A 21,185-nucleotide genomic window follows, 5' to 3' on the forward strand; every position below is an offset into this window, starting at 1 on the left:
CACGACTTGGCAGATGCAAGTGCGCATAAAAACGTCACTCCTTGGTAAAACCATGTATGAAATGGCAGATGGGCATCTGATCAGAACCATGCATGATCAGTAAAATACCCCCAAAACTCTGTCAAAAGTCAAGCCCAGACGGCACGTGACAGTCCACCTACGATAGCATGAAACCATCATCAAAATCCATGGGGAACAAAGAATTAAGAGACACACACTTCTTGGGAGTCATCAACATTCTTAAATATATTGACAAGCATCAAATAGAATGACAAGTTAGAGCACTGTGTGGCTAATGTTATAATGTGCAGTTCTGTTTTATGACTGCCAATATATTTTAGTATGCTGAGAACTCCCAAGGATTGTGTGTCTTTTAATTCTTTGTTTCCCCCGCGGATTTTGACGATGGTTTCTTCTTATCATACATGGATTGTTGTGTGCTGTCCTGGCTCGTCTTTCGACAGACTTTTGGAGGTGTTGTACTGATCATGCATGGTTCTGATCGGTTGCCCTTCTACCATTTCATCCTTCATCCAAGGTTTTACCAAGGAGTGGCATCTTTTTATGTACACTTGCACACTGGAAGTCGTGGCAGATTAAGTATTAGTTTTATGTGACCTGAAGATATACTTCCAAGGTATGAAACCAGTCATCATACAGTGAAAATACAATAAACAGCTGTTGCGGATTTGGACTGTCACTCAGTTTAACATAGACTATTCAACCATCTCTGATTTTAAGTTGTTTGATTGTCCTTCGCATTTGTACTATTACGAGGTCTTTTACTTTCTCACAATATTTTTTTAATTATTTGTCTGAGTATAAGGTTCTGATAATCCTAAATCCATGCTGGAGGTTCCGTAATACCTCTCAACTTTTTCCAGTATCTTTAGGCTGTGTGACAGTAAAGCAATCGTTCAATAGTTGATACACAATTCCTTTTTTCCAGCCACTGGGTACCCCATTCTCTCCATATTATTCTCAGAATTCCATGCAGTTCTCATATTCCGTTGATCCTGACTGCTTTTTAACATCTGCAATTAACTGATCCTCTGCGGGAGGCTTCCCTTCTTTCATTTAATTTAGAGCATTTTCTGTTTCTGTCCACGTAATCGGCATTTTTCCTTTCATAAGTAAACCAATGATTCTTCCTCAGTTAATGTCCATCCCATTTTCTTATTCTTTTAATGTCTCTGATAGTGATAGGTTTAAAGTAGTCTTTGGTATCCTCTAACATCAGTTTCAAGTGTCTGAATGAAAGTATGCCAACTTTTTTACTTTTTCTTTGCTCATGCTCTTTTTACATGCAGTTTCTTGTTCTGTATTTTTGGTCAAGTCAGGCTTTTTTTGTAATTTATTCTGTGACACTAGACCACACAAGACCATTCATTTGCTTTTGTTTTTCTATGCCTTTGTTTTACTTGATCATAGTTTGGTCCTTAATAGTATTTCATAATCTTTATTTACTGGATGCTTTAAAATACTGCGACATGCTCTCCCCAGGGGTCATAAATATGGAGGACTAGCTCAGACTTCAGGCTAAACATCACAGTGACATACACAGTGGAGATGGAGACTATTGGTATGGCTCAGGTGGCAGGTGAGATACTCTTATATTTCTAGTAGCTAATGCAAAAAGCATTGTGCCAAAGGCATGTCTTCAATACACAGTGGAGATGGAGACTATTGGTATGGCACAGGTGGCAGGTGAGATACTCTTATATTTCTAGTAGCTAATGCAAAAAGCATTGTGCCAAAGGCATGTCTCCAAAGGCTGAGGAAGTCATCCTTAATAGAGAAACATGAGGTGTTTTAGGCTTAGCAATCCAGCTGAGGAGTTTCTATTAATATTTCTTTCAACCAGAGACTGAACCTCATGGAATCCTTGTTATATGATATGCCAAAGTGTTTCACTTGCTGGGGGGATTGTACAGTGTTTCTGGGGTCTGGAGAGTGTTTCCACACATCTGTTTCCACAACATGGTAATTATTTCTGATTTATTTTCTCGAGGTAGTCTACAGATATGCATCGTGTCATATTTTCTACAGTTAGCATAATTAGTGAAATGTCAGTTTAATTTAAATGATAATACACTAAATTTGAGAGTAGCAGTTTTAATGATGCAACACAAAAGTAGAAATTTTTAACAAAATTACTGCAAAATTAGGCATTTGTCTTTTTCTTGAATGAAAATATCGGGAAACTCTGGACAACAATTAACTAATATTGGCCTACCCTTTGTGATTTTGCCATTCACTGCTTCTCATGATATGCAATAAAATAAATTAAATTTACTTATTTTTTTTTATGGACTTCCTTACACAAGACACTGTCATTGCTGCAGCTTTGATAGGGCATTAGTAAAGTTTTGTCTTGGCCTTGATGATAAGAACACTGCAAATATCAGGCTGTTCCATACCAGTTCTAATCCTCATGTGATACTAATCTTTTACAGTTTAGATGAATACTCTGTGTATTGTATGTAAATAAAATTCACCTTATGAGGTGATGCAATAGTTTGCAGGATACACCAAATGCTAAGTAAGTTATACTTCTTTAACTCTGTGAAGTTCATATTCAGAGTGGTATCTTCTATTATTAGGAAAGTTCAGGCTAATCCATCACTAATTGACCATTTTCTTTCATCTCAGTAAGTGGACTAATGCAGTTGTTGAGACATTTAGGTAATTTTGAAATTTTGTGAGCCATTTTATTTGGATTATCTTCTAATATCCTAAATCTCTTCAGGAGAAAGCAGTGAAAACTGTTTTGATAGGATGATTGCCCATTTCTTCTTTTGTATGAAGTTTATTCAGGTGGTAAAAAGTGTCTAAAGTAGGAATCTTAAAACTCTGCATATGATTATCCTAATTTAAGTTTTCTCAGGTTTCCCAAAATTAGTCAAGACAAATGCGATAATTCCTTCAGTGAGGTTGCATTTGATATTCTTCCCTATTTTATCCAGCTGAGGTAGTAAAGCAGTGACCAGAACATTAAACTTGGAACTTACTACTTTTATATTACGCACAATTGTTAAACTGAGTTACACTGTCATTTCTAACGATCTTTCCATTTACACTCTATAGATTGTGACACTTACCACTCTGTGGATTCATTCTAGTGATAGTATAGTATTTGCAACAAATTATTTTGTGTGTTCTACAAGACAGACAGATGAGATTTGTCAAGCAGTAAGTTGTTGGCAGTGGAGCATGGGGACACTAATAGTAAATTATTGTCAGTAATTGAGAGGCAGCTGACAATTCAGGCAATTTTTCAAATAGCGACTTAATGTGATCTTCAAGATCTATTGTAGTAAAAGTATGTTGAGCTATGTGAGCATGGTGAAACTGTGGGGAGTGTGAACAAAAAGAAAATGTGGGTATCATTTTCATCAGTTCAGTCAGAGCAACAGATGTAAAATTGTGAAATACCTGAAAACACAATACGATTGTGGTATACTTGAAAACATATTCCTAGTTGATAAAGACTATATAATGGCACTAATTCCAGCAAGTGGTCTTTGCTCCAAGCAAGTTCATAAGTGAAAATGATTTACCCAATACTTTGACTGATGTATGACTAAAACAAAGTCACAGGTTTTTTCTGGATGTGGTTACTTAACAAATGGTAGATTCACTTTAAGATAATGACATTTTGTTATTCAGTGCAACAAGAAGTTACACAACTGATATCACATGTACTATTATAGTTCCACTTGTTATCGCTATGTAACACTCATCAGGTAACAGCTCGCACACCGATTCTCATGCCTTGACGGATGGAGGTATACAGACTGCTGGAGAGGGCAATCTTCCCTACGTAGGTTGTTTGCAATGTTGTCAACAGATACCTGTGAATTGGCCTATAGGCTGAAGTCACCTCACCACACCCCTACAAGGAAAAGAAAAAAAATACTGACTTGAAGTATGAATGTCAGCTGGATCGAAACGGAACTGCACTTTCCTTCCGCAATGCGTTTCTGTTGGATGATGCTGGATCGGCTGGTGTTTCAAGGTGACTGCTGCATCAGGATGGGTGGTAGCTTGCCAGCATCCAGACAGACAGCATTGTTCAGGAGATGTTGCAGTGTTGGCGTCTGCAGTGTGGTGACATTCTGCATCCAGTGGTGGCCTGCATTTTGGTGGTGTCCACTGCACTTTGATAGGCTGACTCTCACTGTTCAATGGACAGTACTGTGTCCACTCCTTTAATCTGGAGAGTGAGAGCTGTATCATTTCAATCCTATAAGAGGGTATGGACCTTGATAGGACCCTTCCAGTGCCCTGCGCAGTGGGCCACGTTGGTGGAAAACATATCTGTTGTTACCAGGTGTTTGACAGTGAAGGTAGCTTGTTTTCTGTGCCATGTTGTTCCATTTGGTCACATGGCCTCTATTTGCTTTTGGAGTTCCATAAGGAAATCTTGAATAGAATGCAGGGGGCCAGGTGGTTGTTTGGACAACTCTCTTGGTAGACTCAGAAGTCACCATACACTACCTCCACTGGGGAGGCATGCACGTCTTCTTTAAGTGCACTGCACAATCCCAGCAGCTCTACCGGTAGAGCATCAGTCCATGAATCCGTCTGTGGCTCATTATAGCTGGCTTCCAGGAACAGCATAGGTACTCCACAATGCCGTTTGCAGCTGTGTGGTATAGTGAAGTCCTTTTCAGGTGTGTCCTTTAAGATTGGGCCATTGCGCAACAGACATCTGCCTCCCACTGCCTATGCTGGTTAGAAATCACTTGCTGGGGGACAGCCAAAACCTGAATCCAACCGCCGGTGAAGGTGTGCGCCACATTCTCAGGGGTTTGCATGTCGAGTGGGAATACCTGACGTACTTGTCAATTGCTGCGAGACAGAATAGATAATTACATGTAACTGGTAATGGTCCTACCAAGTCCAGGTAAACGCGTGAGAATCATGCAACTGGGATGTCAAATCTTCCGAGTGGAGCTCTTAGAGGCATGTTACTTTGAACTTTCGATAGGCATTGCAGGTCTGAGTTCATGTACAGCAGGCCTTCTGTATACTGGGACAGTACTAGTGCCTTTATAGCGCGAATTTTCGTATGGCTGGGTCCCTGTAGAGAATTGATAAACATGTGTCATAGGAGAGCAGGTACATATGGCCACTTTCGGGCTGCTGATTCGTCGGATTATCTCGGTTCCTCAGCGCCTGGGAGATGTTAGTGCAGAACCATCTTTCCTTTCGGCAGGTCCTTTAACTCTTCACCATCATTTTGTGCTGCTGTCAGTTAGGCCAGGTTCACAGGTGAAGAAATGCTTTCCGGTCTAGACAAAGTGTCTGCACCCATGTTTTTCGGACCACTAACATACCAAATGACAATTATAAACTGTTGAAATAAAGCTAAGGTAGTTGATTTACTTTCAGGGTAGTTATTTCCTGGCTATGAAAATGCGAAAGTTGTTGGTTGATGGTCTGTGCATATAATGAGGGCACGCTGTTCCACCATGAATTTGAAGTACCAAATTGCTTCATAGGCTCCTAACACTTATGTGGAAAATGGTGGCCAAGAGTACTGCTTCTCTGTGAACTTCTTAGAGAAGAAACCAAAAGGCTGCCAGTGCCCATTTATGTTCTGTTGTAGCACGGCACCTACAGCATGGGATGAGACATCTGAGAAAAGTGCTAACGGGACATTGGGGCTTGGATGCAGAAAGGAGGTTAGCTTGCTTGAGGCTCATCTGGCAGGCTTCAAGTGCTGCCTGCAGTTCATCAGTCCAAGTGACAGGTGGGAAATAACTCACATTAGGGCCAGTGAGGATGGTATGTGGGTCGTCTGGCCTTCAGCAGCTCGACATAAAAAATGAACGTAAAAGTTGTATCGTTCCTGGGTAGTGACTCACTTTGCACACTGTTTTTGGGGTCAGGTAACTTGTAGCTGTGTTGATGTGCTCAGCTGGTAGATACATGCTGGTAGCAGAAACCCGAAATCCAAGGTATGTCACTTCATTAGCACTAGGTATGTTTAGCTGGATTTATAAGTATTCTGTAGTCATCAAATCTCTGGAAAACTATGTGTAACTATCTTCTATTTTCTCCTGGGTATGATGATGATAGTAGTAGAAGCCAGCCTCAGGGAAGATCAGTCTGGATTCCGTAGAAATATTGAAACACGTGAGGCAATACTGACCCTACGACTTATCTTAGAAGCTAGATTAAGGAAAGACAAACCTACATTTCTAGCATTTGTAGACTTAGAGAAAGCTTTTGACAATGTTGATTGGAATACTCTCTTTCAAATTCTAAAGGTGGCAAGGGTAAAATACAGGGAGCGAAAGGCTATTTACAATTTGTACAGAAACCAAACGGCAGTTGTAAGAGTCGAGGGGAATGAAAGGGAAGCAGTGATTGGGAAGGGAGTGAGACAGGGTTGTAGCCTCTCCCCGATGTTGTTCAATCTGTATATTGAGCAAGCAGTGAAGGAAACAAAAGAAAAATTCGTAGTAGGTGTTAAAATCCGTGGAGAAGAAATAAAAACTTTGAGGTTCGCCGATGACATTGTAATTCTGTCAGACACAGCAAAGGACTTGGAAGAGCAGTTGAACGGAATGGACAGTGTCTTGAAAGGAGGATATAAGATGAACATCGACAAAAGCAAAACGAGGATAATGGAATGTAGTCGAATTAAGTCGGGTGATGCTGAGGGAATTAGATTAGGAAATGAGACGCTTAAAGGAGTTTTGCTATTTCGGGAGCAAAATAACTGATGATGGTCGAAGTAGAGAGTATATAAAATGTAGACTGGCAATGGCAAGGAAAGCGTTTCTGAAGAAGAGAGATTTGTTAACATCAAGTATTGATTTAAGTGTCAGGAAGTCGTTTCTGAAAGTATTTGTATGGAGTGTAGCCATGTATGGAAGTGAAACATGGACGATAAATAGTTTGGACAAGAAGAGAATAGAAGCTTTCGAAATGTGGTGCTACAGAAGAATGCTGAAGATTAGATGGGTAGATCACATAACTAATTAGGACGTATTGAATAGGGTTTGTGGCACAACTTGACGAGAAGAAGGGACCGGTTGGTAGGACATGTTCTGAGGCATGAAGGGATCACAAATTTAGCATTGGGGGGGCAGCGTGGAGGATAAAAATCGTAGAGGAAGACCAGGAGATGAATACACTAAGCAGATTCAGAAGGATGTAGGTTGCAGTAGTTACTGGGAGATGATGAAGCTTGCACAGAATACACTAGCATGGAGAGCTGCATCAAACCAGTCTCAGGACTGAAGACCACAACAACAACAACAACAACATGATGATGCCAACAACATGTCAGTGATGTGTGCAAAACAAAAGTCCAATCCCCCCCAAAATCTTCATTGGTAAAGCCATGAAAATTCTGTCCTGCATTCTGCAAGCCATATGATATTTATGGGAATCTAAACAATCCAAAGAGCACGATTATTGCAGTTTTATGGATGTCGTTTGTTGCAACGTGAGTCTGGTTGTAGGCACTCAGTAGATCGAAAATCGAGAAAGCTGTATACCCTGCCAGTTGGCGTGCAAAATTTCCGATGTGACGCACAAAGTACCATTCGGCAGTTGTCTGGAAGTTGAGTTCTCTATAATCACCACACTCCAGCTGCCTGGTTTCTTTGGTACCAGGCGAAAGGGGGAGGCTCAGTTGCTTTCTGATGGGTGTGCCATGTCTGCTTGGATCATTGTGTGGAATTCTGATTTTGCAATACTCATTTTATAGGGGGGCAGCCATTTGGGCTTTGAGAAAACAGGAGGACTGGGTGCGTGGTCCCAATGTGATGCACTGTTGAGTGGGTTACATGATCAAGGGGATCTAATTTAGCAGGTGCGCCAGTGGCAGTGGAGCGATGAGGAAGTGTACCAACAGGTTGCTGGAATTTGTAGAGTGGCATGCAACGTTCAGTGATGTAACCTGATCCGAAATGGAATCATTCTTTACATCTACTATGAGATCATAGAAGGACAAGAAGTGCAGTCAGATTATAGTGTGGGTTGCGTCTGAGACTATAAAACGCCACTTGAATGACCGTCGTATACTGATATTCAAATTGAAAGTCGCAAGTCCACATGTAGCTCTTCATGAACCCTTTGCAGCTGCTAAGTTGTGAAATCATATGCAGTTGCAGTTGCCACAAAAGGCACTTTGGAAGCAGACATATATCTGAGCTGGTATCCACAAGAAACTGCACCTTAGTGGTCGTTTTTGTTATGACTAAACATTGCAAAAGCTGTTCAGGCTGTTGCTGTTGGCAGACTTGCCTGCCTGATGTGAGAGGCTGCTGTTTGCATTTCCCACACAAGAACACAGCAGTCTGCACTTACATGACCTGTTGTCGAAATGACAGTGATAAAACTCTGGTTCCAGTCCGATGAGGATGAGGAACGCACGCTACACCATTCACGTGAGGACATGTAGTCTCTTTGTTTATATACGCAGAGGGCTGTGGCCTGCCTCATCAAGACGCAAGGCAATGTTGTCCAATCTGTCTCTGGTGGGCATTCTATGCAGAGCGGAGGCCTCGGTTACTGTGTCTGTGATGCTCAAATTTGCCTCTTGTGTTAGTGAGAGCAGGTTGCAATATATCTCTGACAAGTGAGATATCTGTATGGATTGTAGGAGTGGGTCCAGGACGTCCAATTCGGCTAACGTACAGAGGTATTGCAGGAACTTGGTAACTTCCTTCGCCAATTTTCTCCCTGTGCAACAATTGTCTTAAATGTTTATTGTTAGAGATGGGAAGCCACTGAATGAGGTCATCTTTTTGTAACTCCTACTAACTGGAGACAGTTGAGTTTGTGATTATGTCGCTGGCTAGCAGCTGTCTTTGTTGCCATCACATGTGGATATTTGGTGGAGACTTGCATTATCCTGGCGTTGACAGAATGGGTTTCAGTGTGTTTAAACCAAAGTGATGGACCATCTGTCCAGAGAGTTGGTGCTTTGAATGCCACGGAGTTCACTTGCACTGCTGGGACAGTCCCAGGGGGTGGGGCAGGTGATACGACCGTCGGCCTTGCGGTTGCAAGCAGGTGCAGGCTGGGCCAAACTCAGGACATAGATAGAACTGGTGTTAGTCGCTGGAAGGGAGGTGGCAGGTGGTGCCAAGGTGATACTGTTTGTTGGGTCGCACCACATTTTTTTGAAGAATCGTATAATAAACTGATCAATACTACTTTCTACAGTAATAGAAATTCTTCCGTTTGCTAAAGTGACTATCTCCAACTCCCACCTCCATGTGCACTACATGCTTTACTATGGCACCAGTTGCCATACCAAATGTTATTAAGATCTGTTTGTCTCTGTTCACATGTGACCAGACAACGTAGTGGCAGGAAAGCGCCTTCGTACACCAACTCATGCTGCTTCGGGACCTGCGACACCTCGTACCCCAGGGCCAAGTGGGAATGCATGTCCCAATAAGGTATCTCGGTGAGTAGTTTTCTATTTATGGCATGTGGGAGGCAAATTGTACTAAGTGGCAAAAGAATTTACTTAAACACCTATTCAGCTACTGTATAGGTTTCCATCCTGAAAGAGAAAATGGTATTAACTTTATACCATAATATCTCTATTATCATTACTACTACTACTACTACTACTACTACTACTACTACTACCACCACCACCACCACCACCACCACCACTACTAATATTACTATTATCAGAACATTTTCGCTCACCCATTTATGCATGATATTGATATAATAACGATAGTTAAAACAACAAATTGTTCCCAAGTTAACTATGTTTTCAAGAACCCAGCAAACCATTCTGCAATTGCCAACAGGGTGAAGGATGCAGTTTTAGGTCCTGTAGGCTCTTCACAGTCTGTTGTGGGCTAACACTGGTGTCCCAGTATTACCACAACAATAATGCGCACAGACTTCTATATCCAGATGGCTTTTACCTCATCCATCAGATCCCTGCATTTGGCCAGCTTCTTCTTGCAGATGATTTGCAATTTGTGGGTGTTCAGTACTTTGAAGTCTATGAGGAAGGTGACTTGTTCAGATTTATAAATCATTGTTATATCAAATTGATTAGCATGAATAGTTTTTTGGCTGTTAGCTGCAGTTCTAGAAACCAGCTTGGATAGCTGACCATGTTAAAGCACTCACTTCCGGGGACAAGGGGAGGCATGCTATCTCTAGACTGTATTCGCATGGCAGATTGAAAGTGGGGCCTGGGTGTGGGTTTTAGGCTGTTTTCGATATCCATCTTTGTGACTTCTGGGCTGGTACCTAAGTCGTGCCCCAGTTACATGATTTGAAGACTTTTGGAAAATTTACACAGTGTTTTCACAATTGCACATGAGATAACACTAAATTCGGACAGACAGGGTACACAAATTCCATTCTGGGGGAAGTATTTGCGTCAGTAAAGTCTTCTAGCCAGCCAGTACTGGTACAATGCGAAATGTAAAAATGGCAAGTTGATTTGTTTTTCAGTTTCTACAACACTAAAGAGGATCATATCTGTAGTCATCATATCATCATCATCAGCAGCAGCAGCAGCAGTAGTAGCACCAGCAGCACCACCACCACCACCACCACCACCACCACCACCATCTTCATTTTCTTCACTTCAAGCATTAGGACTCTTCTTTGTTTTGCCTGTTACAGTACCCATCTCCTAACTTCTTCTCCCAACTGGCTTAAATCCTCTTATCTGGAGGCGTAATCTTTCTTCACTTATTCTTTTGGGGTGATCGTTCCAGTTTCTCTGATTTTCTTGTATTTTATCTGCAGTATAGAGGAAAAACTCTCATTAATTGATACTGCTGTTCTAACTTCCTGATGGATTATTTTGGTGACTTCATGAAGCGTTTTTCAGATGAGCTGTGGGTGCCAGAGTTTTACGCCCAGATGTAGTGTGTGATATGGTCTTCTTCTGCAAATACAAACCTATGTTGGAACCAGTTACTCCCATCAGCCACCAAGCTGGGTAGAGCTTGGCAGCAGTGGGAGATGCGGCACGAGTTGTTCCAACTTTACACATTTATCGATTTAAATTTGCTTAGTAGACTGCAGAAAACCATGGTGTCAAGGAACTTAACAAGTAATATTGTGCAAATACTACTTGACGGCCAACATCATGTCGCATTATTTTATGTCAGTTTTTTCTCCACAAACATATTTTCATAAAGCGTAAATCATGGGAAAATTATAAATATGTTGACACAAAATCGGGTGCAAATTAACATTGTGAATGTAGGAAATTTGATGGGAGCGGTAAAAAATGTTGTAAATGGTGGGAAAACGGTAATGCTGGGAATGTAAAAGTGGAGATATACTGTATAATCTTATGCTAAACATTTAATACAGTATCAAAGTTAGAAACTGTCTTTGCGGCTTGAGGCAGCATAAGATTCGGTGCACAAATTACCCAGACTATTTTCATCCAGTATGTGAGGAAGAGAGCACTTAATGTATTCCAACAAAGTTTATACATGATTTCAAACCTTTGTAAACTTTTTCTCGCATACTTGCGTAATGTCAGATATTTAACCATTCATTCACTTGAAAAGTAATCAGACTCTTGAAGCTGTAGTACATGTGGGAGGTTGATTCTGTGAAAAGTCAGGAGGATGGAACTTTACTGGCATTTGTAGAAAACACCTATTGCTTTTGTGAGGGGGAGTCATCTGTGTTTTGGTTTAGGCATGTAGCATGCCATCCATATATGTCAGTTGATTTAACATGTGTGCATGAAAGTGGATAAATGCAAAACAGAACCATAAGGGGCTTTTAGTTGTTACCTTTGAAATATACCTCTCTCAATCCTTATTTGCTCTGTTGTTATTTTGTTGCTGCCTTTCAGGTGTAGATGTAACTTCCTGTGCTTATCATGAATGAGTGTGTGTTGATTAAACTTTTATCTTGTAAATCTGCAGAATTTTAATAAGCACCATTCATAGAAAAGGATTAAACATATTTTTGTGACCAATGTAGGCCTTAAATGTGATCAATTTCTTCTGTTCTTTGTTCTAGTGTGGTCAATCTGCAATGGGTTGTTCTTAACAGAATTTGTCTTTACACTGGCTTTCTGTTCTTTCATTCATACTTCAATTTGCATCAAGTGTCTGTATATAATTTGGCTAATACATGATGTGGACACGTCATGTACTGTGCAAATGCATGTGATGGTCTTCTTTTCTTTATGCCTTTGTCCCACATCAGTGCAGCTTCGGTGTGATTATTAATGTATTTGGCACAGTTAGTTTAGTGGGTGGCGGGATGCCCTTCCTGTTACCATCTCTTTACTCCCCAGGGATGGAAAATGTGTACCCCAACTGTCTGCCTGTAGTTACACATATGGAAATGAATGAAAGTTTTTGTAGTGTTTGTGAATCATGTAACTGAGACAGGGCTTGGGTACCAGCTCAGTATTCACTTAGTGGGTTGTGGGAAACTGCCTAAAAACCACATCTAGGCTGGCCGGAAAACTGCCCCTCAACATTAATCTCCCAGGCAGATTCAATCTGGGCTCGGCATACCTCCCCGTCCTGGAAGCAGTGCTTTAACACACAGAGCTATCTAGGCAGATGTGCAAAAGATGTGATGATGACTATTATTGTTATTGTTAGCATCAAGAAATTAATTCACAGGTGTACAGTTACATCTCAATGGTGAGCAGGTAAAATATTTCATTGTGACCATCACGTGCAGTGATGAAGTGGCTGCTATAGGGCAAGACTGGAACTTGCATTTACATGCTTATACCCAATGGATCATTTGCCTGTAGTCAACAGTGATGTAGTAACTGTCCTATAGGCCCAATTACCACTTGCTAGAAGCAGTGCAGTTATAACCATTTCCTATCCTGGAAATGGTGGTGTCACATATATACCAGCCATACTTCAATTACTGTCATGTGGGAATTACAACTAACCACATGTCTCTATTCACATGAATGGCTACTGCCAAACTGTAGCTAAATGCAAAATCATTCACTTAGTTGCAGAACATGCTCTGTATCATAATACCAGTTACCTCAACAGCTGATTCTCTGCCATTTGGATCCTCCACCTCCTCCTCCCCCCCCCCCCCCCCCCAACCCCCCAACCTTTCAGCATCCATATCTTGTAAACTACTTGTGTGGGAACCATCCATCCACCATATCCTCCAATATACTGAGACAAAACACTTTTCAGATCACCATATTTATTTTTTGTTTCCTAGTTTTGATTTGAATAGTAAATCTTCATCTGAAACTGGAAAAATTAGTGATAATACAAAAAGTGCAAGGAGTGTACATTAAAAATGTACAGTCAGTGATACGAAGACTAAACAAAACATGGTATCGAGGTCATAAATAATGCTCCAAAGTGCGGTTTATCCAAAAGTGTGTCAAATAGTATGATGTATCATTCAGCTACATAAAATTTACAAATGATACTGTGAGGAAACTTTTGTGGCAAGGTATGTGACAGCACACCCACATTTAATTGCCCTTGTGTAATTGATTTCATGTTGTTGTACTTGGCATCATTGGATGTATGCTTTTTGGTGTTACACTCCTATAACTTTTGTATAGTCATATTCTCTTCTTACTCATTTTGAGATCTGAAGATGATTTGTTCATCAGATCAAAAACAGTAATCAAAAATTACTTTAGTTATTTAGATCATGTCTATTTGATTATATCAACAGTACAACCCCCCCCCCTCCCCCCCACTCAACATGTCTTCAGTTGTGATATTCTCCAAAACTTTTCCTACATTTCTTCTCCCTCATCCCATTCCCACAGTTCTGTGATTGCTTTGGCCCTAAGTTTGCTACATTTTCTCCCCTCTCCCACCCATGTCAGACTGCGCTATCATTCATAAACAGCTAGTATTGTTGTGGCCACAGGCTCATGTGCGCATGTTTGTTTAAGTGTGTGTGTGTGTGTGTGTGTGTGTGTGTGTGTGTGTGTGTGTGTGTGTGTGTGCGCGTGTGTGTGTGTGTGTGTGTGTGTGTGTGTGTGCGCGCGCGTGTGTGTGTGGTGGTGGGGGGGTTACGGAAACATGTCACGCGCATGCACACAAGTCAGTGGGGCAGTATTATGCTGCGGGTGACATTCATCTGGGCTTTCATCGGACCTGCAATAGTGATTGAAGGCACTGTGACAGCTGTGGACTATGTTGAATAATATTGCAGACTTCCTACATCTTAATGCTTAATGTCTTCTCTTATGGCAGTGACGTCTTCCAGGACGTTAATTGCCCATGACTCAAGTTCAGAATCATGCTAAAATGGGTTGAGGATCATGATAATGAACTCACATTTTATTTTGACCACTAAATCTCCTGATCTCAACCTGATGAAACTAATCTGAGATGCTGCTATGCACCAGCACCATACCCACAAACTACCCATATGTAATTTAGTTTTCTGGACCTGCCTATAGACACCTAGAGCCACATACCTGTGGAAACTTACCAAGAACTTGTTGAATCTATTCCATGCTTTATCACTGCAGTATTCCTTTCCAAAAGTTAGCCAATATACTATTAAGCAAGTGGTCAAAATTTTTTAGCTCATCAGTGCAAATATCCATGGGCCATACATCAATCAGTTATAGGTTAATGGTGGCGTTTCCCTACTTTTGTAGATAGTGACAGTCCTGTTCTATTTGTAATTAACTGTCCTTGAAGTTTTTTTTCTAGTCTCCTGTATGCAACTGTGATGATTCTCTGTAATTGTTTCAGATCATCATCACCTAGTGACCGTGGATCGGTGTCAGGTGCAACAACGGATGATGCAGTTTCAGTTGTTGGTGTGGAACCTGAAGGTGAAGGATGCAAGCTTGTGCCTGTAGCCACAAGTAGCTCCCGTGGGAAGGGGAAAGTTTCTGCCAAAGGCAAAGGAAAGGCGTTATTTGCTACCACTAACATTTTAAAAGGTATGTGCTTTGATGGAAAGAAAGTATTCATATGATTAAATGTTACATGAAAAATATTAGAACAATGGCTATACTGATTTACATAAATGATTTCTAACATGTGCAAGGATGAGGGCCTACACAAGGTCAAATGTGAGAAGAGTTGTAGGTAATCAAGTGCTTCATGTAGTTATTGATAGCTAAATAAGCACACTGTAAAATAATAGTGCAACCACAGCATTCGTTTATAATACAGTAGCCATCTTGTCTTGTCAAACATTTGTGAATGACATATGAAGAGATACGAGGGCGTCTTTGAAAGTTGTAGAAAATTGAGCCAAATTTCTGGTCTTCCCAGAAAATTAACTCAAAATCCTCTGAGATTATTACTCCCCAAGTTGTTTGCATCTGAACATCCTCTAATACTGTTTGCTGAGCACTTCCATAGCTAGAAACAGCTGTGTTTGCAAATCAAAATGATAGTCATATTAGAAAACAGTTACTGTCTTGTGTTCACCTTGATTTTTCCCAAGAGGCTTAAGCCACTCTCATACAGGACATGAAAGCTAACATGGACATTGATTTGGACATGGTTTTCAGTGTGGTTGGTAAGCATTCAGAATAATCACATGAAAAAATGCTCAGTAATGTGACATGTGATCAAATCATTCTCTAGCAGCAGTTGTTGGCTGCTTCTTGTGTGGCGACAACACTGACTTTGTTTCTGAAAAAGTCTGATAATTAATTTCATTACGTATTCTCAGAAATGCACAAAGACACTCCCAAAGAACATAGTGTCAGTGGATTCAAAATGCTGAACACAAAGAAGGGATTTATAAAAATATTCCATTTCTTCTAGACAAAATGTCATTGATTATTGATAATACACTTGATAAAGCAAAAAATGTTTAGAGCATGTGTGAAGAGTTAGAATTTTAGATTCTTACAAGACTGGAACATAGATCCCTTGTTGAGAGAGTCTGCCTTAGTAGTTCCCAAGTTCTAATGTAAAAAACCACAACATTTTGTCCTTAAGCTTTGTAATTTGTATTCGTAAAAGCCATCTGCTCAGTTCAGCCTATGATATAGAAAATAGTTGCATTAGTTTATACTTTATGTAAAAGGACATCATATTCGCTGTTGACTGCAGAAATCATTTATTTCATAGTTGCAATGTCGGTCTTTGGACAATTTTCAAGTAGTACTGCAAAAGCTAAAAAACGCACAAATGAAGCACAGAGTGTATATACAGAACTGCACAAACATGTTATGTAGACAGAAATATCAAATTGTGAAATGATGTAAATTACATGAAATGTTGCCAATGTTAACATCCTTCACATAAATCGCTACCGGGGTTCTAACACACTATTTACATGTGAACTAAGGGCGCTGGCACAAAAATACATTTGCAAGTCAGACTGTCTGTGCATTAATCATAGATAGTACATTCCAGCAATAACAATTGCAATCATTTTCAGGCGGAAGTGTTGAAGATGAAAGAAGAAGGGTGAAGGGAAAGGACTGGAGAGGTCTAGGAAAAGGAGTAGATTTCAGGAAGTCACCCAGAACCGCAGGTCAGGGGAGACTTACTGTACGGGTCAAGAGGAAAAGACTGATTTTGGGGACTGCCTCAGACGAGATTTGAAAACATGAGAGCTTAAAGTTGGAAAACAGGGTAATATGCATACAAAGATTACTGCTTAAACATCATGCATGAGTTAATAAGAGTGAAAAGCTAAGTGCATCATACGTAACAGACGTGGGCAGTGAAAAATAGATGGGAAAGACAATGAAAGAAGTGAAAAACTAAAATGGAATTAGGCAAAGAGTAGTTACAGTGAAGAAATGCTGAGGTGGAAGAAATTAATGTAAATTAAGACCAGGTGGGTGGCGAGAACCAAGGACATGTTACAGTGCTAGTTCCCACCTGCGGAGTTCCTAGAAATTGGTGTCTGGGGGAGAATCCAGATAGTGTGTGTGGTGAAACAGGCGCCAAGGTCACGAATGTCATGTTACAGAGCATGCTCTGCAACAGTATATTGCAAGTTGCCAGTGTACACCCTCTGCCTATGTCCATTCAACCTAATTGATAATTTGGTGGTAGTCACGCTGATGGTGGTAGTCATGCTGATGTAGAAGGCCGAACAGTGTTTACATAATAGCTGTCATTGTTGTTTTGCAGATGGCTCTCCCTTTGATAGTATATGTTTTACCAGTCACAGGGTTATTATTGGTGGTGGTAGGAGGATGCGTAGGGCAAGTCTTGCCAACAGGGACAGTCGCAGGGGTTGGAGCCATAGGATAGGGAGGTGGGTGCAGAAGGAGCGTAGGGTCTGACAAGAATATTGCGGAGATTAGGAGGACGATGGAAAGCTATTCTAGGTGTGTTGGGCAAAATTTCAGACAGAATGGATCTCATTTCAGGGCATGATTTTAGGAAGTCATGATCCTGTCAGAGTAGCTGATTAACACATTCCAGACCAGGATCAATAGTACTAAGATTGAATTTGAAGACCTGGGAAATCTACTTTTTAACTAGGCTGGTGGAGTAATTACGCGCAGTGAAGGCTGAGGTGAGAACGGTGGTGTATTGCTGTAAAGAGTCTGCATTTGAACAAACACGTTTGCTTCGGATGCCAAGGCTGTGTGGGAGGGAATGGAAAGGATGGAAACTGTCAAAATCTAAGTACTGTTGTTTATTGGTAGGTTTAATGTGTGGACAGAAGTGTGTAGCTGGTCTTCAGTGAGGACGAGATCAATGTCAAGGAAAGTGGCACAGGGCTAGGGATAAGATCATGTAATGTTTAATTGGGAGAATGTATTCAGAGGTTCCAGGAATTTTAACAAATCAACCTCACCATGAGTCCACATGGCAAAGATGTCATCAGTGTATCTAAACCAAACCAGGGGCTGAAGACTTATGGAGCCCAGGTAAGTCCCCTCCAAGTGACCCATGAAAAGGTTGGCATAGGAAGGAGCCATCCTAGTTCCCATGGCCATACCCCTGATCTGTTTGTATGCCTGCCCCTCAAAGATGAAGTAGTTGTTGGTAAGTATACAGTTGATTTAAGGTGAGTAGGAAGGATTTCATAGGTTTGGAATCAGGTGGGCTCTGACTGAAGAAATGTTCAGCAGCAGATACATACATGGTGTACTTTCCTTCACCCTTCTTCCTCCCCCCTCAACACATCTGCCTGAAGAAGGAGCCACAGGCTCCAAAAGCTTGCCAGTTACAACAATCTTTTTATGTATGCGTTCTGCCACCACTTGGTGAGTAGGTTTTTTTATCTATCCAATTAAATAATTTTATGTAATAATATGACACACTGCTAAAATAAATCAGATATGAAAAGACACACTCTAAAGATAAAACAAAGTGAACAGGATAAAATTAATTTACAAAAATAAACTGTGTGGAACTGCACCTGATCGGGAGCACTGATAAAACTTGTTACATAGAATTTGTGGAGCTGGTAAAATATATCATATAAGATAAGAATTTCTAAAAATAAAGATGAAAATTTTCATCTGTTACTCACCTCTGTAGTTCTTAAAACCTTCCAGTTGCATAACATTCTTGGTTTTTGTGTTCCTCATCTTCTCTCTTCCTTTTCTTGCTCCTCTGTACTATTCTGGCCTCTTTAGTTGTCTCAAGAACCCATTGAAAAAGACTTCCCTTAAATCTATACTCGAAAGCATGGAAAGCTCTAAGCTGGAAGGATTTTACAGTAGATAGATATGTGCAATTTATCAGATTATTTGCTGCAAGAAGAACTTGACAGAACACGGAGAGACAAAGCTATGACCTACAGTATACAACATCCCTACAGAATTATTTACATCTTAGGGAGAACATACCATGACAAAACTATTCCACTAGGTATGTAAGATATATGAGACAGGGGAAATACCCTCAGACTTCAAGAAGAATGTAATAATTCCAATTCCAAAAAGGCACTTCCAGACTGATTGGAGTATTACAGAGCTATCAGTGCAATAAATCATTTCAAAACACTGACATAAATTATTTACGTAAGAATGGAGAGACTAGTAGATGCAGACCTCGTGTAAGATCGGGTTGGGTTCTGGGGTTATGTAGGAATATGTGAGGCAATACTAGTCTTACACTTATGTTAGAATATAGATTGAAGAAAGGCAAACATACATTTGTAGCAGTTGTAGAATTAGAGAAAGCTATTGACAGTTTGTCTGGAATACCAGAGGACATATTGATGAAGGGAATGTTGTGTGCAATGTTTCTTATCTGCAGTTCATAATATTCTCCTCTCAGGTCAGCCCAGATCTATCACATAGGGGGACCGATGATCTAGCTGTTCAGTCCCTTTCCCCAAATCAACCAACCAACACTTAGGGCACAGTATGAATGACCTTTTGCAAGGAAAAGTGAACAAAGCAATCTTTGGAAAAAAGTGTGTGACCTCGTCAACAATAGTATCTTTGAGTACCATATTCCTGCCAAATAAACCTTTATGAAGCCTAATTTCAATTGGCAGAGTCTGATACCACAGTACCTCTCCTTATTCATTGCATTCCTTTATGTTGTAATGTATGTGATATTCACATTTGTGATTGTTTCATGAGTTAGTTGTATCTCCAGTATTGCATAAATTTCTGCTGTTTTCTAGTGTGTAAACCCACATATCTCATTGTATTATTTTGGTATAATTTATCAATTGCAGATTCCATAAAATTATATCGAAAAGAGAGAATCGACTACTTTGTACAATCATGGATATTTGGTTTATTAGTTTCTTGTCTGCTTCCAGGAACAGTACCAAATATATTTAAGGAAAAGATGTTCCGATTTCAAATTACATCTTTTCCTAGTCTATAATAACAATATGTATATTTGTTTCTCAAAAATATATGCACTGTATTTCATTTGTATTTTATCCATCTGGGAAAACTAATCTGACTTCTTTTTCAGAGTCTACTGAGCTTGATGAAACCCTGGGTCCAATTCCACCCAAAGATAGCAAAATTTTTGAAGGGATGATTTTTTTGCTGACATCAGTAGATTTTGAGCCCAACAAAAGCTACGAAAAGGTGCATGAAATCTGTTCCGATTCAGAAGGTACTGCTTTACTAATACTACCAATACCATTATTATTATGTTTATTATTATTATTATTATTATTATAGTATTGATTCACTGAAATAACTTTGAAGATATTCTTTGTAATTTACAGAAAAATCTCATGAGACATATTTAGTACACAGTGAATAAAGACCACCTGACATCTGACTGTGTGTACCCAGTTCATGTTTCAGCTCCTTATTATTAGACTCTACTGTGAAAAATTGATTTATTAGGATGTAGGGCTGTTGATATCATTATCTGTACTGCAAAAAAGGTATAAAGTGCCAATAACAAATAATAATAAAAGTTTTAATAAAATAAAGAGGTACTGAGAGAGAGGGGGAGGGGGGGGGGGGAGGAGGGAGAAGGGCAGTGGGGGATGAAAAGGTTCCACCTCGAGCAGGAGTATGTCAAGAAAGGTTATGAATCGATGATGAGGTGAAGTACTTCATTAGCATGCAGCTACCAGACCACCTTCAGCACACCAGTTGTATTGCATGTAGCCCAATATGCAGGAATCTTGATATTGTGTTGATATTTTCCTACTGTCTGTGACTTTATAACACAACACTACCAATTCAGAAACAATTGGATGAAATGTGTACTCAAGTACTGTAAATTGGTGAATAATCCAGAGAAGAGTCACAATTACAAAATTTAGTTCACCTGTATTGTAAAATATAACTGTGATGTTCTAACACAAAATTTAAAATATTACAGAATAGTAGGCACATTTTTTATCTCATCTGAATGGCAGAAAACAATGTGTATCAGTTCCATGTCAGTCATTTAAATGATAGACACTCAGAATTTAAAGCAGTTGGACTCTGTGTACCACAGGGTTTAATTTTGTTTCTGACATGCATAAATGATCTTCCATTTGCAGTTTCATAAGGCACAGTTTTTTATTTGTATTTTTTGGTGATGATACAAGTATATGAACAAAAATAGTACCAGTCTCCTTATTGAAAATAGAGCTAATTAAATATTTGAGAACATCAGTAGATGCTTCAAGACTCAAGGATTATCCTTGAATCTTGGCAAGACTCAGCGCCTACAGTTCAGTACTTGTCACAGAACTGTGTTCAAATTTTTTAGTAAGGAAATAGCTGGTAACTGTATTTACGAGTATAAAACTGTATGTCCGGGATTTACAAATTACAAAGGAGAATACATGGATCCGTAAAAATAAACAGTAAAATTTAC

The 21,185-nt window shown here is 40.0% G+C and overlaps 1 protein-coding gene across 4 annotated transcripts in view; it reads left to right on the plus strand.

Annotated features, from left to right (window-relative positions):
* The window catches only part of LOC124795211 (TP53-binding protein 1-like), a 288,269-nt gene that overhangs the window by 228,149 nt on the left and 38,935 nt on the right, over positions 1-21,185 (plus strand). For all 4 annotated transcript variants that reach the window (XM_047259124.1, XM_047259126.1, XM_047259125.1 and 1 more), the window contains 3 exons: positions 9,328-9,439; positions 14,703-14,896; positions 19,827-19,973. In XM_047259124.1, coding sequence (XP_047115080.1) covers positions 9,328-9,439; positions 14,703-14,896; positions 19,827-19,973 — 453 coding nt within the window. The remainder of the gene's footprint in view (positions 1-9,327; positions 9,440-14,702; positions 14,897-19,826; positions 19,974-21,185) is intronic.

Source organism: Schistocerca piceifrons, chromosome 4 (genome assembly GCF_021461385.2).
Source record: "Schistocerca piceifrons isolate TAMUIC-IGC-003096 chromosome 4, iqSchPice1.1, whole genome shotgun sequence".
Lineage (NCBI taxonomy): Eukaryota > Metazoa > Arthropoda > Insecta > Orthoptera > Acrididae > Schistocerca > Schistocerca piceifrons.